The sequence below is a fragment of the Plectropomus leopardus genome, chromosome 9 (genome assembly GCF_008729295.1).
Source record: "Plectropomus leopardus isolate mb chromosome 9, YSFRI_Pleo_2.0, whole genome shotgun sequence".
Classification (NCBI taxonomy): Eukaryota; Metazoa; Chordata; class Actinopteri; order Perciformes; family Serranidae; genus Plectropomus; species Plectropomus leopardus.
Window position 1 is genome coordinate 16,161,791 of NC_056471.1, and position 16,805 is coordinate 16,178,595.

General features: G+C 40.7%; 1 protein-coding gene across 4 annotated transcripts; it reads right to left on the reverse strand.

Moving 5' to 3' along the window:
* arsia (arylsulfatase family, member Ia) lies at window positions 1-14,882 on the reverse strand. Of its 4 annotated transcripts, none has more exons than XM_042493767.1 (5): window positions 13,962-14,882; window positions 11,034-11,136; window positions 6,415-6,573; window positions 3,476-3,651; window positions 1-1,662 (listed from the first exon to the last, which is right to left on the reverse strand). In XM_042493767.1, exons 2-5 carry the CDS (start codon window positions 11,034-11,036, stop codon window positions 264-266), a joined length of 1,737 nt encoding a protein of 578 aa, XP_042349701.1. In that variant the 5' UTR covers window positions 11,037-11,136; window positions 13,962-14,882; the 3' UTR covers window positions 1-263. The 4 variants fall into 4 exon arrangements, with proteins under 4 accessions (XP_042349701.1, XP_042349700.1, XP_042349699.1 ...); XM_042493766.1 differs by having other exon boundaries at window positions 6,415-6,576; XM_042493765.1 differs by lacking the exons at window positions 11,034-11,136; window positions 13,962-14,882 and having other exon boundaries at window positions 3,476-3,794; window positions 6,415-6,766.
* Window positions 14,883-16,805: the final 1,923 nt, after the last annotated feature.

Consider the following 16,805-nt stretch of genomic DNA (forward strand, 5'->3'; position numbering starts at 1 on the left):
TTAGGGAAACACATTTTATTAATTCTTGATACAAACCCGTGGAGGAATTGATACTTTATTGGATTTTTTTCTTCAATCAGTTCTTCTAGAGAGACTGAACATCATCCTGCAGATACAACTTCGTAACTGCAGATGCATCTTGCAGAAGATTGGCTCCTTGTTCAAAACAAAAAAAAAAGTTTCATCCACTAGCAGAACTGTCCTTCGTATAACTTTAACCTTCAGGAGTGTCTCCTCTGAACCTTTTTTCAGTCATGTCCTTTCTATATCCTGTTGGACATAATCCTAGTGTTGAGTCTCCTGAAAAACGACCTGCTTTTGGACAGTTTCAGCTTCTTCTTCCAATCCTTGTTCTTTTTCTGGTAGACAGTGTCCCAGCTGTCCTCCTCCTCATCTCCCACCCAGGGAACCCAGGCTCCTCCATTGAGTTGCGGATCAGCCCGTTGGTCCTCTGATGGGTACCTTACTGGCACTGCAGTGCGATTATAGTACGCCAGTCTAGCCAGCAGCTCTTTGACAACATCTGGTCTCTGCTCAGAAAGATCAAAACGTTCGTAGGGGTCTCCGGAGATGTTGAAAAGCCACAGAGATTTCCGGGGTTCAGTATGGCGCTCCAGGTTCCACCAGCTGCCAGGGAAACCCGGAAGCATCTGTGGCGGTGTCCAGTCTCCATAGCCGGGGTCTCCTGTTAGGAGTTTCCAGTCTCCAGCTCGTATGGAGGCCTGAACAGCTGTATTCCAAATCCCATATCCTTTCTGCAGGGAGCCGCTGCGTGCATGGTTATACAGAGGGTCAATGTTGTGGAGGATCTCAAACCTGGGTGACTCCTTCCCCTCGCTGATGGCTTCCCAGACATCAAACCCATCCACCCCCTCAGTCAGGGAGTCATTGCCGCCTGCTAATCCCACCAGAGTGGGGTACCAGTCAGTGATGTGCACCAGGGCTTTACTCACCCTCCTTTTCTTCCTCAACAGAGGACTGTGGACGAACCCCAGACCCCGGATGCCGCCTTCCCAGTAGGTGCCTTTACGTCCTCTGAGCGGCCAGTTACTGCCGCCAGATAAAGGCTGGCCACCGTTGTCAGTAGAGAAGATGATGACACTGTTCTGGTAGTAACCATACTTTCGGAGAGCGTATGTTATATTATGCACTGCCTCATCTACAGCTGAGACCATAGCAGCATACTTCCTGCGCGCCACGTTTTCCAGCTGGCGGTACGGGTAGATGTACTCCCGCGGAGACTGCAGGGGTGTATGAACAGCCTGGAAGGAGAGGAAGATAAACAGCGGCTGAGACTGAGGGTCGTGGGTTGCCAGGATTTTGCGGACTCTCTGTGTGTAGAGATGGGTGGAGTATTTGCCCCTCTGACCCCAGGCGACCGACTCCCCCTCATGGAGGTCGAAGCCACACCGCCCGGGGCCATCACAGGAGTCGTAGGTGTAGTAGTTTACGCTGCCTGTTAAGGAGCCAAAGTATGTGTCGAAGCCACGGCGAGTGGGCAGGCACTCCTTCTTGTAGAAGCCCAGGTGCCACTTGCCGACCATGTGGGTGGAGTAGCCGAGCTCCTGCAGTCTCTGTGGGAGGGTGACCTGGTCAAAGGGCAGGCAGTTGGGCTGGCGGGGACGGATGATGGAGTGCTGCAGGCCGGTGTGAATTTGGTACCTGTATGGTTAATGATTAATAAAACTGTCAGAAGGATAAATGTGCGATCAGTAATCACATGCTTAAATAATTACATACATACTCACTTCCTGTATATGACAGGAAGTGAGAGAAGAAGAGAGAGAGACAGTGTTCCCATTTACTCCCTCGGCTTTGTGTGGTTAACAAATGTTGAAGACAGACAGGCCACATAGGAGATGTGAAAAAGTTTGACACCTGCATTCTTGCTGTTTTATAATATTTGTTTACATATCCAGTGGAAGAGCTTCTGATAGGCAAAATAGGCAGGCGTCTAGGGTGACACCCAGAGGGGCTAGCAGAAAATGTGCATTCAATAAATAGATAAGATAATGAAAATAATAATAATAAAAAGAAATGGGAGCTTCAAAGCAAGCATCAAACACTTAATGCACCAATTTTAGCCTTCTCTCCATCAATTTGTAGTGTTAATGTCTTAAATTGTGTCAAACAAAACTCCTTTTCCTTTCCTGTTCCAAATATTGAGGGGCCTGAACATTACAATAAGAAATATTTCATCAGAATTATATATTTCTAAGATCTCATACTCAGGTTGATGATAAAGGAATTCAAAATTCATTTCCATTCAAAATTGGAGTAATTCTGCTTTATCGGGGGGTTATCAGGGGTGTTGAAGTGGGGGGAAAGTGGGACTGATTACACAGGGCCCAAATGCCTAGAATAATAAGTTGTTTGTTTGCAGCTTATTATTTCTTAGTAATCAATTCTATAACTAATTCAAAATTGGTTGATTAAATTGGTTGTAAGACTGAACTGTATACAACAATAATGGTCTCTCTGAGGCCCCTTTTACCCCTTGAAGGTGCAATTGGCTTGATCCACTCCTGTACTATTGATCTCTAAACACAGTTAAAGCTGAGTGAGTGACCTCTCATGCTGCTGGAGCAGCAATACTGTCATGTCCTTCCCAAAGAAAGGGAAATCAGATTTCCAAAGAGAAAAGGAGAAAGAGAGGAAATGAAAAGAAAGCAAAATGACTGTGAAAAATAAAATCAAAAGGTGCTTGAGAAAGATCAAGACAGGAAGGACAGGGGGCCCACAGAGACCACTCAGCCACAGGGCCAAGAATCTGGAGCTACGGCCCTGCGAGTTAAAGCATGAAAAAATGAAGTGTCTATTAATATGTAAAAAAAAACAACATCTATGATAATTAGGGATCGACAGATGGCTGATATTTGGCATTTTGCCGATTATCTGTATCAGCATTTTATTTTAATGATCACTAATAAAATTAATTTATTAAAAAGTGTTCTTTACTAAGAAAGTGTCAGCATGAGAGGCACTTTTATTTTGTAAAACCTCTAGGAGCTCTTTTTGTGTATTATTTTTTAATTAAAAATTTCACTAGAATTTCTTAAAGAAAAGTTGCTTGAAACTTGCTGTATATGATGCTGAAAGTTTCAGTTTTTATTTGCCAGAGGCATTCAATCCAAGTTGTGTTTTGGAGTTTATTATATTCCAAATTCTAAATATTGACAGAGATTTTAATTGCTATTGTAAATGCATATCAGTTCCGAATATTGGTTATCGGTCTTAACTACTAATAATCGGTATTGACCCTGAAAAACCAGTATCGGTCGACCACTAATGCAAATAATTTGATTACATCGAGCGGTTTTTTTTTTTTTTTTTTAAACAAATCCTGCAAAAACTCAGCAGTTGGGCCAAAGGCTACATTTGTTTTCTATCACTATCAACAGTAAAAAATAAATCTGCAGACAGACAGGTTATCATCATTTAGCCAGTCTTTAATCCAAAGAAAAGGAGCATTTACCTGCCGGTGATGAGCTGGCTGCGGGACGGGGTGCAGATGGGCTGGATGTAATAACTTTCCAGCTTCACTCCGTCCGCGGCCAGTTTATCCAGCGCCGGGGTCCTGATGTCAGAGCTGTGGTAGCCGATGTCGTTGAATCCCTGATCGTCCGTCATGATGAAAATGATGTGCGGAGGCTGCGGGACAGGTGAGGTGTCAACAAAAGCGTGTTCCGGCTCGTTTTCCACCTGATTGGGACTCATCATGTCCCAGGTCAGGTACCCGAGGCTGAGCAGGCTCATCATAGAGAACCCGGTCAGAGCTGTGGTGGCCATGCTTCCTGTGACACAAAGTCAAAGTTTCAGTCAGCAGATCATTGTGCAGAGAGGCTGAGGGTGAAAAGTCTTAAATCTCATCTGATGTCGCAATTGACCCTTTGAGCCCTCAACAGCAGTCCGGCAAACAGAAACCCATGTGCCACTCAAAGAAAAGCTACGCCTCCATCCTGGCGGACTCTCCAAAATGTTTCAGCCTCCTTAGAAAACATTTCACTCTCCCCAGTGGTCCCACTAACTCCGCCTCACTGATGCCTCACTGAAATAACATCAGCCCCCTGCCACCCAAAAGCACTGACAGAAAAGACATTTCTACTGCACCCAGGTGCTTTATTTTTTGCTGAAATTGGATAATCCTCTGAGAATCAGGCAGCAGCACCTTTTATTAAAGTTGTAGATAACCTGTAATTTATCTATCTATCTATTTAATGCAAAGTTCAGTCTTTCAATTAATTTATTCAGCTAATTTTTATGTAGTTATGGTAATTATTACTTAGAAATACAATATTTTTAATTGCAAACAAAACCAAAGCTTTCATTTCAGGCTTTTCTCTCCTTAATCACTGCCACTGAGCGTTAAGGTTCATCACAAATCTCAAGGCCTTTACTCACCATTGCTCCCTGTATGCAAGGGTTGGCTATCTTGCACTGTCCATGCATAGAACTAATCACTGGCATGTCCTTATTTATAAGGCATTTCTTAACTTGCTTCCTCCTTTAACTATGTAACAATATCCATCTGACACATGCTAGAGGCTACCATCTGACCTCTGTCAGATATCACGCATTTGCAAGACCTACTCTTATTTGTCTGTAAAGTTTGTGTTGTAATGGGAAAAGAAAGGCTTTTTGGCATGTTGATCCTGCAGCTTGGAATTTGCTTTGGGTCTTATAGATACATAGATACATAGATACATAGATAGATAGATAGATAGCTAGATAGATAGATAGATAGATAGATAGATAGATATAGAGAGAGAGATATCAGCTTCAGCTGCTTCACAAGTTGTTAAATGTGAGGTTTAATAGAGGCAGACTCATCAATAATGAATCCTGTATAAATATACAATCACACCGCCTTCCTCTTCAGTCATGCTGTTTCATGGTAATTTCATTTCAATGAACCACATTCCCAAGTTTACAAATTACTAGAAAGCAAGAAAAAAAATCATTCCCATCTGACCTGGTTTAGCAGCAGATGACAGAGACTCCACAGAAAGACCCTCGCTCAGAAAAACACGGTGTGTGGGGGAGATCTGAGTTTGAGGGCAGCTGCGGGGCCCTACAGACACAATCACTGACACTGTTCGCCACTCCACTCCACTGCACTCCCAAACACTCTCTTACTATTCCTGCTGTTTTTCGAGTGCTGCAGAGCTGAGGAGAGAGACAGAGCAGGCTTCCCAGACTCTGATAACATCTCCAACCAGGCCTCAAAGAGCCACTTTACAAATCACCCAGCAGGTCAACAGAGAGCAGCAGGACTGCAGAGCCTCAGCCACAGCTCCTCCGTGAATGTACTGCCCACAACATGTTCTCTGAAGACCCTCATCATGCTGCAGGTTAACTTTGACCAAGAGTCAAGGAAATTCTGTGGAGAGATGTGAAATGTAAAACAACCAATGCCCAAAAAACATTCAGAACATTTAGTTTTTAAGGAGAATAGATCAGGAGAGGAGTATTATTAAGCAACATAGCTAATAATTGAGTGTAGGAGGTGACACAACATACATGTCTTTCAAATTGTCCATGATGTGAGATTAGACGGTCCTAATGTGCCTCAGATAAGAAAGACATGTTAGCCTACACTCTGAACATGTTCAGCGTTTCCTATTTATTTATTGACAATTTATACATTTTAGTCTGTTTTACAAGATGGTATATCCATTTATTATTCTAAACATTTTTATCTATTATTATACTTTATGCAGTTATCCCCTCATTAACCAATTATCTACCTTTTAGAGTATTTTATTTATTTATTTATTATGATTATATTTATTTATTTTTACCTTTTTGTCTAAAGGTTTCATCCCGCCTCTGGTGTTTTTATGGTAATGTTTCTTCAGTTTTTTATCCATGAGCTAGGTACTACTGTGTGTGTGTGTGTGTGTGTGTGTGTGTGTGTGTGTGTGTGTGTGTGTGTGTGTGTGTGCGTGCGTTTGTGTGTGTGTGGTGTGTGTGTGTGTGTGCGTGTGTGTGTTTGTGTGTGTGTGTGTGTGTGTGTGTGTGTGTGTGTGTGTGTGTGTGTGTGTGTGTGTGTGTGAGAGAGAGAGAGTGGGGGTGGGGGTTGGGGGGTTTATTGTATGAAGCACTTTGTGTTACAGTTTTGCCTGTATGAACAGTGTTACACAAAAAAGTCTGACTGATTGATTGATGAAGTATGCTACGAGCACAGTCAGTTGTGTTACACCATAATACACTTAATGGAACTGTTGTTTAATCCCAAAATATTGTACTGATTGAAGAAGAGGCTCAAATATTTCCACCTTCTGTACATTCATTTTTGTATATGTCAGAATATCATTGTCATTTTAACACCTAATTCTGTTAAATAACTCAAGGTCACTGAGGTGAAACATGACCTGCACATAAAAACACACGCTGGAAGGTAAAACATCACACCTTGCAAATGTTGATATTGGTTACGGAGAGACATGTGGGCATGGAGGTCGCAGGGTAGCCAAAGGAAGTATGAGCCTCCCATAAAGGGCATGAAGCTGCGGCCGGGGATGTTTGCCCAGCAGCAGCGGCAGCAGCAGCAAAGGCATCTTTGGAACGGAGCTTCTGAGTTTAAGGCAGGTCAAGTCCGGAAAGAGAGAGAAGAAAAAAATGATTGAGGTGCACCTGAAGTTTTACACCCTGTTGTTTATTTATGTAGCTTTCCTAGAGGGAGCGGCATGGACAGCTGTAGGTCTTCACAAAAATGCCACCAAAAACCAGAGATGTTGTGAAATCATACTGAAGGGCTTGATAATACTGAACATGCGTGTGCGTGTGTGTGTGTGTGTGTGTGTGTGTGTGTGTGTGTGTGTGTGCGTGTGTGCATGCGTGCTGCCAGGAAAGTAAGAGTGTCCAGGTCTTTTGGGCAGCCTCACCTATGAGATGTGACTCATCTGTTTTCTGTTGGTCAGAGGTGTAACTGCGGCAGCTAACCGGGTCAACAACAACTCCACTCACAACCAACAGCACACATAAACTGACACAAACCAAGTGAAACACACACACATACACACATAAATATTAACACAAGCATGTGCCCACATACTCATCACACACTTAAAAGCGTGCAAAGATGTTGACGGGATGATACCGCAGATATATCACAGCTTAGCTCATCCCTTTTTGAACTTGTCATATTGCCAATATAAAGAATTAGCCAAGAAATGGTTTGATGACAGTATTTATGGAAACAGTTACCTCACAATACACCACGAGTAGGGCTTTCGTCGACCCTTAAATGTTGAACAAACACCATTTTTGGTTTCTGGGGATTATTTTCAGTTATTTGTTTGTCATAACTTTTCTTGCCCTGCTGCTTAAAATGAGCTAAGAATTTATAAAAAAAAAAAAATATCTTAATTCATTAGCATTCTTGTAAATCTCTGCTGTCTGATTCCAGTAAAAACCACGATTTAAACACACCAAGCAGTCGTGGCAGGTAGAAGAAGAAGAAGTAGAAGAAGGTCAGTCTTATGAACCATTCATGCTGAGTTGGCGTTGCTGACCCGTTTGTGACTCAGTGGAAATTTCAGTTTTAGTCTGTAGATCACATTCTCAGACTCTTATTTCATCCTTTTCATCTTTTTAATCACTCTCTCCTGCGCTCATAAATATCAAATAAGGCCTTTCTAGAGAGATGTTTTAAGGGGAAAATGTATCTTTACTAAATAAAGATTTAAAGATGTGACATTGCAATCAGGCTACCTCAGAAACGCACAAAGTTGCACTTAATAGGCCTGTGAACATTGTGGCATGTTTGTCGTGCATTATAACTTATCAAAGAGGACGTGAACAGAGCGTCGTGGAACATCGTAAATTTAACAAGCTTCCTTTTCTCTGTACTACATGAGCTAAAGGGGATATATAAAAGGCAATCAAAGCATGGTTTCATTTAGAAGAATCTCATTACATGTAATGAGAGGGGCTCATGAACAATGCATGAGAGCTTTTCACTAGTAGCTTGTGTTAACAATTCAACTTTTCTTCCAAACCTGTTCTCAGAATAAATGTTGGCGTTGTACATTTCTGCAAACCATACAATACTGTACGTTACATTTGCATAATATTAGCCTCTGAAGATGTTTTTAAACTTAACATTTCTTTATGTATTTATAATGTTTTGTATTCTATAACTCTGTAAAACACTTTGAACTGCCCTGTTGTGTAAAATGTGCTATACAAATAAAGATGCCTTACTTTTCCTTATGTTACAACACCGCTGTGATCTTCTTTTGGTTTTGGCACAAGTTATGGTTAAAAAAAAGATAATGTTTTGGCTTAAGACACCTAAGCTCTGTGGCATAAATGCCACTGGAAACGCAGTGACAGTCTGCTAAAAAAAACACCCACATTTGGTGGCACAAACAATAAAAAAAACAGTGCGGGCAACACAGTGACAGCCTGCGAAAAACACCCATGTGCACCGTCTCATTTGAAACTGGAAACACAGAGACAATCCATTAAAAAACACTACAATTTGGTGGCACAAACACAAAAGAACACACATTAAGTTGCATGATGACCACTAGAAACACAGTGACAGTCAGTGGCACAAACACTAAAAAACACCCATGTTCTGTGGCACGTACGTGCCACACACAGCTCGCTAAAAACCATCAACATTTGGTGTCTAAAATGTCATAGGAAAGCAGCATGTCTTGCTTAAAAACACCCTCGTACGGTGGCACAAACACCACCGGAAACAATATTTGTTGGTCTTGAACATTGGTCTGCTGTGTCTTGTTTAAGTGCCACGCCTTTCACAACCCCCTGATTACAAAATCAGCTCATCTGCATGTAATTAGAACTATGAAACATTGATATGATATATATGAAACATACTAACATATCTACTGTGGTTTGCAAAAACATACAATGCTGATGTTTCTTCTCTCAACGGGCCTGTTTTTTTTTTTCTGTTTCTGTGGTTATATTTTCTTACAGTGAGATCAAGAGTAAGCACAACAAAGAAAATGAAAAAGCTGTATAAACTCATATGTGTTTTAGGTTCATTAACCAACTCATAATCTTCAAACACACAGAAACACAGACATACATACAACTACTTCTCACTTGTATGTCACGCTCCAACCAACTTCTAAGTCTTTTACTGGGGAACCAAGAAATATAATAATGAGTTGAAAGGGAAGCAGAGGCTGGGGGTGCTGCCGCTGCTGCTGCTCTGTGTTGGTCGGCACCAGATGTTGGCTTTGGCTAAAGGAAGAGGTGCTGTTACTGAATACGGCTGCTCCCCTTCACCATGAACACTACGCTCTTTCTAATCAACGCAGCACTGCCAGTAAACCTGCACATTACTCCCCCTCTCTGCCCAATTTTCTAATCTGAGTAAGACTGGATGGAGGTTTTCTTTCTTCCTGTGCACCAAGCCCAGAGCCAAAACCTTCACTTCAATAGAAGAGTGTTCAGCTTGTCGCCCCTCCACAACATACAAAAACACCTTTGTCTCTAGAGTTTGCTTAACACCACCTTTTTTTGTCTGTCATCATTTTTTCAACATCGGTTCATCAAATCAGGGGTAATTTTAGGGCAACAGGGTCACTGACTATTGCCCTACAAAGGCAAACCACAGTACCTACAAAAGCACAGAAGTTGAGAGAAAAAAATCAAAGTTGTTGTTTTTTAGTCTTGCACACCCTGAAACAGGTAGACTCTTTGTAATGCCTTATGTTATGCCTCTTAAGGGTGATTATTTTAACACACCCCCCCCCAAATAATTTCAATAGAACCCACATAAATGGGATAACTAAACATGAATGAGTGCAGATACAGTCCATCTCTGCTAATTTTCAAAACATGCGAAAGGAATTAAAGGTCTACTGTGTCGAATTTAGGAGGACATATCAGCAGAAATAGAATATAATATTCACAATGTTGTCATTAGTTTAGAAACACCCGAAACTAAGAATTGTTGCAATTTTGTAACCTTAGAATGACCTGTTTATATCTACATATAACAGACATACATAACTACAGTAGTCCAGAAGGGACAAACAAAATACTGGCTTTAAATAAAGAAGGGCCGTCTGTGTTTTCGTGTTGGCCACTGTGAAGCCTGATTTGTGACAGAGTGTTTGACACAAGTGTTGCTCAACAGAAGTTAAAGAGCAGCACAACATAGTTGCACAAGCGTTCCTACATGAACCTTCTCACCACAAGGTCGGTGGATTATCTTGAGTAACCAGGTTGTTGCAAGAAGGAGTAATTGCTGCAGAGTTTTGGAAATGTATGTTCTTTCTTTGAGCACCATCAACCAAATGCCATCAGTTACACTGGAGAGAAGGTGTACATCTCTACAGCACATATCGCCAGTACTCAGCAACTCAGTAATAAACAATATAGATTGATAAATATTACTACAGGTAAGAAGAAAAATATATAATTCTGATTCTGGGGTGTACTGATTCTTTACTTTGTCATATTGAGAGGATATTGAGCAGGGAAACACAGGCCTTTGGATGCAATACAGTAAAACAAATAAAAATAAAAAACAAGTGAGTAAATTTAGTTCTAGCATAGCTATGGTTCACTGTGGAGATCTCACCAACAGCTGGCCTTCACTTGCAATCTTTGTCTAGATTGATGAAGAGCAGTGACTGAGTGCAAACAGATCAGTGACAGTTACTGTCATTCACTGGCTTTGTTTTGTTTTGCAGTTAGTGCTAATTTAAAAAAATGTTTCTCACAAATCTTAATCCAACTTTGATTAAATATGCAGGTACAAGCTTTAACTTTATGAAGATGATATGATAACAGCATTATAACTACTCTCAGTTCTTCTCGGTTTATGAGATTTGGGTGTGGGTAAGCCCTGCTCTAGCAGTGGATGTGGTTTACAGTTTCAACAGCCACAAGCTCCACTTTCAGTATCTGCAGAGCAAGAAAAGAACCGTTTGAATATGTTAGTAAAAAAACATGATGTGTTTCAATCAGTATAAACAGCCCAGTTGCATTCAGTTAACATCTCCTTTCTCTGCAGCCGTTTTAAAGTAATCACAACATACCATACTAGGCGGGACCTCACAGGTGAGTCCAGGGCTCCAGCGCTGGCCTCAGCCCAAGACTAAAGGTGTGTTTGATTTGGCTCTTGAGCATCCGCAGCAGCACCTGGTAAGGAATGCCAGACACAACACTTCATTATGACCCTCCGGCAAAGCCACCTGGATGAACATCTGAAAGGGAATTAATAATTGGACTATTGGACTATTGGACTTTGTGTGTTTGTGTATGTTAAATTTTCTTTTGCTTTTTAATTCATGAACCCATCAGTCGTATTATTTTAGAATGAGATATTAACATACATCTTAAACTGTACTTAAAATAGTTTTGCTACTGAACAAAAAGGCAGGTTGTAACCCATTAAAGGTCCCCAAAAATAACAAATCTCACTGGGTGTAGTTGTAGGTAATTACCTGCAGAGTGAGCACAGACGTGAGCTGCTAAACGTGTGGAATGTAAAGTAGATTTATTTCCTGTGAAACAGAGTGCCATTTACAAGTGTAACCTGTACAAACATCCCAGTCATTTTTACTACATGTCATCAAAGCCGAGGGAAATGTCCTGCTTCTTTTTTTGTTGTGCCCAGCCTCCTCTGCATCTCCAAACTCTGTAAAATGCTATTTAACGTATCAGTTGAACATGTGGTGATATTTAGAGGGAGAGTGGGCTGAGGAAATATTACATTTCCAATTTTATAAATTGCTATTCTACCATAAAACCTTGGTGGTCTGTGCCATCAACACTAGTAGGAGCTGAGTCAGCCTCGTAGAAAGCGTGTTTTGCCAAACCTGTGCTCTGTGTGTGTGTGTGTGTGTGTGTGTGAGTTGCTGAAATCAAGCTTGGTGTGACCCACTGAGCACTGACGTTGAGTTTGGAATACATACTGCTTTCCTTTCCTGGTTTTGCTCTATGAATGGGACTCTTTCACCCGTTTGCTCCTGCTGACCCTCCGCTTACCCAATACTCTCCTCCAGTTTGACCCAAGGTCTCCCTACCAGCTCTCTCAGATCCACTGCCCAGACACCCTCAGTTCCCAAACCAACTAGCTGAAATTAAAGTCACACTTTTATCCAAAATACACCTGATCGACGGTAAAGTGACCTTCCTGACAGCTTTAAAAAAGTTAGTATGAGTTGTCAGTTTGATTTGATAGCTCATGGATCGCCTGGCTCTGTGGTTGAAGGATGTTTTTCCAGCATGGATAGATTTAAGAGCAGAGCTGAGTCAAGAAACCTAGAGCCATAAGAGTAACAACGGAAAGGGCAGGCAGAATGGACGAGACGGTTTATTTGAAGACTTACAGGATAATGTTGGTGTTATTTCCTTAAGTAGGAGCCAGTGAGTTCTGTTGGCCCTCTGCTTTCATTTCTCACTTTTAGTGTGAAATGAAATTAGAAAAAAAGACAATGGTCATTTTCGGTTTGAGTTATTGCAGAGAGCGGGGGAACAAAAAGGAGCAACCACAGTGAGCTGAGGTGAGATGAAGAGCTGCACAACTTCAACTTTATAAGGTAATCAACTTCTTTCACTGCGCCCTGCTGTCTGCAGACACACACTCCGTGCAGCATGAAATCAGATCAGGGTTGCCCACAGAATAATGCAAAAAAGCCAATGATTGCCTAACATCTTTATTGAAATAACAACAGTCTGTTTTACTTCCTCCAGAACTCTTTGACCTGTTGATATACCATATTTGCTGTTAAAACCAGTAACTACAGATGTCGCCAAATCAACCAGGACTGAAATCTTCAAAGTTGCAATTTTGCAAGTCCAGTGATTTGGGGTTAGAATTTAGGGTGATATTGGCAGAAATGCAAAATAATATTTCAGAGTATGTTTTCATTAGTTTATAATAACCTGAAAGGAAGAACTGTTTATAACTACATAAGGAGTGGGTCCCCTTCAACAGAGTCCCAGAACTCAACAAGTACTGGCTGTAAATATGGCCATTCATGGAAAAGCCTTCTCCCATCAGCCACAGTAGTTATCCTACCCACTCAGTTTCATTTGGTTGCAATCTGCAACCGTAGCTACTAGATGACACAAAACCCTACACACAAGACTTTTAGGTTCACGATTAAATGCGGGACTTGTAACTTGTAATGGAGTATTTCTATGTTGTATTGTAACTTTTACTTAAAGAAAAGGATTTAAATTCTTCCTCTAACACTGGCCCCCTTCAGTTTTTGTTATATAGTGCAGTGGTGCATGGACATGAATAATCCATTTATGAGGTGTATTCTAGTTATGATCATATTTGGGATATGGTCTTTACATGAGCACAGAGAAATTGGACTATCTAATTCCACTTATACACCATAGTTTTTTCAACACAGTACTCCAGCAGACATATTTGCATATACAGTTACAGTTACATTATACAGTGTTTAAATGCTCAAACACATAAACAGGATACTCCAAAAACCTGATCATAAACAGGTCATTCATGTTCATGTAAATGCACTCCATGATTTTGGGGGATCTTTGTTATTCAGGACACGAGTGAATTTTATTCTTGAATAGACAGTTTGCATTTTAAAGGTTCCAAGAATAAGTGGGAATAATGTTTCTGACATTTAGAATATTTTGCTTCAATGACTGAAAGAATTATAAAAGTTAAATAGATACCCTAAATAAAAAACAAAATATTAAGAGAATAAGAATCACAGAGATAAGCACTCTTTAAGATTCAGTTTAAGATTAAGTGGGATTTAGCGGCATCTAGTGATTCCAATTACAGATTGCAACCAGTTGAAACTTCTCCCTGTTAGAATTCCTTCAGCTTGTATTGCTCTGCGGTGTTTTACCAGGAACCAAATTATCTGCAGAGGATTCAACACAAGTGATTCACACCAGTTAAATCACTGAATGAAGCAGTTTTACCTCACAAGTCAGTGCTACTGCTCACTCACTACATGTTAATGTGTGCTCACCTTTTTTCTCTTATAACTTTAGATCCTTGGGGTCAGGAGGTTTTCACTGTGAGCTGAAATATCCGCAGAAGTCAACTCCTCTCCAAAAAAACTTGAAATCATGTGATTTCAACCTGTAAAAAACATTGAAAAAAGCAGATTCATATCACAAATCAGTGGTTTCCCAATGCTGCTCTTTGCAGATGGGCTTCCAACTATGGTGGATGGTGCATTAACGCAGAAATGCAAATGGCCCTACGTAGAGCCAGTGTTTGGTTTGTCCTTTCTCAGCTACTGTAGAAACATGGAGGTGCAACATGGTGATCTCCATAAACAAATGCTCGCTCTCTATGTAGATATAAGGGACTCCTTCTAAAGTTACGAAAACAACAACATTTTAAGGTATTATACCCCAGAGAAAGCATACTTATTATATTTTATTCAATTTTCTGCCAATATATCTCTCTAAATTCCACAAGCTGAATCTTTAAACTTGCTTTTTTCCCACACCATCAGATCAGTTACTGCTTGACGTTGCTGTCCCTGAGTTTCCGTCCAGAGGGTGGCGACTGTCTCAATGATGTAGAACCAACAGAAAGTATGAAAGACTCTGCAGAAAGTGTTGAGGAGACATCCTTGAGTATTCAGGAAGGCACGTACTGCCAAAAATGCAGATCAGATCACTATTATGATCTCTTCCAGTAAAATCAGATTGGCCCTTGGGAAAATCACTTGTAAGATTAAAAAGATCCAAATGGTGCAGGCCTTAACTTGTTTAAGGGAGTGGCTTGTCTGTTCATAGTCAGGCTTCCTTCCTGGGACAGGATATGCAACTGAGCTGAAATTGAGCTAAAATGGACCAAAATCATAGGAAAAATGTGGAAATAAAAACAAGTCTGAATTGCTCAGTATAATAGTGGAACCTGTGTGATATAGCCTAATGCTTAAATATATATATATACACACACACACACACACACACACACATATATATATATATATCCTACATGATATCTATGTTATCACTGTGTTTTATTTTCCGTTAGCTTATTAGATAAGGCTTTATTTTAATTACAAATATTTTGCATGGACCAAGATGGTCTGTGCCATGGCTGAACAGAGGCTGTTTAGCGGAAGAACTACATCTCCCATGGTGCATTGCAGCCGTAAATGTAACTACATCCTGGGTTCAGAGTTCAGCCTGCTAACGTGCATGTTTCAGTGAGTGGTGTGGCTCTGTTAGGCGCGTGGACAGTTTTAATATGAATATACTTTTAAGTTAGTCGTGTGTGTCGCGTGCTTACTTATCTTCGTGTGTCCGAACATGTCAGCGAGCGCATCAAAGCACGAGCTGACCCACCTGATCTACCGTCACCTGAAGGAGCATGGTTTCCACTCAGCTGCAGATGAGCTACAGAGGCATAGCCCACAGGTCAACCCACCCACACACACACACACACACACACACACACACACACAGAGAGAGAGAGAGAGAGGGACTGTTAGTGTAACTCACTGTAACTGCTGGAGTTTGCAACAGTGTTTCAGATTTGAAAAAAGAAACAGCCCCAGTGTTTGCTAACACACAGCGCTATTCTGTGCTAAACTTTCGTCACATAATCTTCATACAGAAGTTACGGATCATGATCCACGTTGCTGGAATTAGTGTTTACAGTGTGATTAGCTACTCTCTGTCAGCGCCGACTCTAGCACTCTTCTTCATTCTTACTATTTAAAACCCAACTGAAAGTGAAGCTTAAGTGAAACATGTCAACATGTCTGCTCTAAAAGAAATCTGTGAATCAGATTCACGTGGGAACCATGTAAAAATTCTTTGTTTCTAGTAAGGCTAAATTTTGTTTGTTTTGTTTTTTACAGGGTGAGACAAATACATCTGCATCATTGTTGGACATCTACAGTTCCTGGTTAAAGTGAGTTCCTCAGCAGGAATCAAACATCTTGATTGGGCTTTGTTGATGTGTGCTAAGTGGTCTTTTTGCTCCATCAGGAACTCAAAAAAGAAAAAGCGTCCAGACTCAGCCAAACAGACCCCAGTTAAGGGTATGACTTTTTCTTTTTTCTTAAAACTATACAGACACAGCATGAAAAGGGTCCAACTTTTTGATCTTTGTAACTAGATTCAATTACTTTTTAATCAGTCAAAACTGGAGATGTGTGTGGCTGTTCAGATACCTGGAGCCAGGCTGGCTTGATGTAGACCAGATCCAGACCAGTTCTCTGACTCAGCAGACTTGTCTCAGTTTCATTGCCTCCAGCTTGTTATAGGATGACTTCATTTTTTTTTCTTTAATCTAAAAACGTTCTCAGATGTACTGGTGTTGAAGTATTGCTCTTCAAACTTGTATTGAAGTTTGAGGACTCAAGTGAAGTTTGAAAAGGTCCAGTTTGTAGGATTTAAGGGCATCTCTTTGCAGAAATTTTACATAATAGAAATAATAATGCATCATTTTTTTATATTCACCTGAAAATAAGAACTGTGTTTTTGTTACCTTAGAATGAGCAGTTCTACATACGAAGCACATCATCTCATCATGTCCACCAAACTGACTCTGGATAATGCCATTCATGTTTAAGCTGCAAGTTTTGCGTCAGCCTCTGTACTTCTACACACATACACAGGAGGCCTTTTTGTTCTACAACCTCATCATTAGATTCCACTAAATCCTGCACACTGGACTTTTAAAGTGAGTTAAATTAAATGATTCTGGTATGAGGTGTACTGCAGTTACACAATTCAGAAGTTAGTCTGGTTGTGCAAATGAAAATATATATAAACCTTGTAATTCGACACACTTTTTATGTCCAGCCACGTCAAGGAAAAAGAAAGACAAACCTGCAAACAAA

What these genes read in the sequence shown, in the direction of transcription:
- arsia (XM_042493765.1), bottom strand. Translation starts at nt 6,505, where the DNA reads ATGCCCTTTATGGGAGGCTCATACTTCCTTTGGCTACCCTGCGACCTC. An exon ending in CCAATATCAACATTTGCAAG is followed by an intron (nt 3,795 to 6,414) that starts GTGTGATGTTTT and finishes TTTGTGTCACAG; the next exon opens with GAAGCATGGCCACCACAGCT. An exon ending in AGCCAGCTCATCACCGGCAG is followed by an intron (nt 1,663 to 3,475) that starts GTAAATGCTCCT and finishes TTAACCATACAG; the next exon opens with GTACCAAATTCACACCGGCC.